This window comes from Penaeus monodon, chromosome 23 (genome assembly GCF_015228065.2).
Source record: "Penaeus monodon isolate SGIC_2016 chromosome 23, NSTDA_Pmon_1, whole genome shotgun sequence".
Classification (NCBI taxonomy): domain Eukaryota; kingdom Metazoa; phylum Arthropoda; class Malacostraca; order Decapoda; family Penaeidae; genus Penaeus; species Penaeus monodon.
In genome coordinates, this window is record NC_051408.1 from 33,647,437 (window position 1) to 33,647,765 (window position 329).

The window sequence follows — 329 nt, forward strand, 5'->3', positions numbered from 1 at the left end:
TGTCCATATAAGCGTCAGTGATGTTAAACTTGGCCAACCCTGTTTCAGATGGTCTACCCGTTTGTGCACGAGCTAACGTACATGACAATAGCAGCCTTCGGGATGGACCCGTGCCACAGCGCCGTCCTGGGCAACGTCCAGAACCCGGCCTACGTGTCTGGGATACTGGAGGAGTACCCGAGTCCACTCAGCCTGAAGCACCGCTTCCTGAACCTGATGCAGCACATTTTTATGCCGTTTTACTTGAGGCATTGGTCTCTTGTGCCTATGATCCAAAAGGAGGTTAGTTATATTACTATTAGTGTTTATTATCAATGAGGTCGCTGTGG

At 49.8% G+C, this 329-nt stretch overlaps 1 protein-coding gene across 1 annotated transcript in view; it reads left to right on the top strand.

Annotated features, from left to right (window-relative positions):
* The window catches only part of LOC119587937 (UDP-glycosyltransferase UGT5-like), a 16,020-nt gene that overhangs the window by 4,289 nt on the left and 11,402 nt on the right, over nt 1-329 (top strand). Inside the window, exon 4 of the mRNA XM_037936648.1 lies at nt 35-282. Coding sequence (XP_037792576.1) covers nt 35-282 — 248 coding nt within the window. The remainder of the gene's footprint in view (nt 1-34; nt 283-329) is intronic.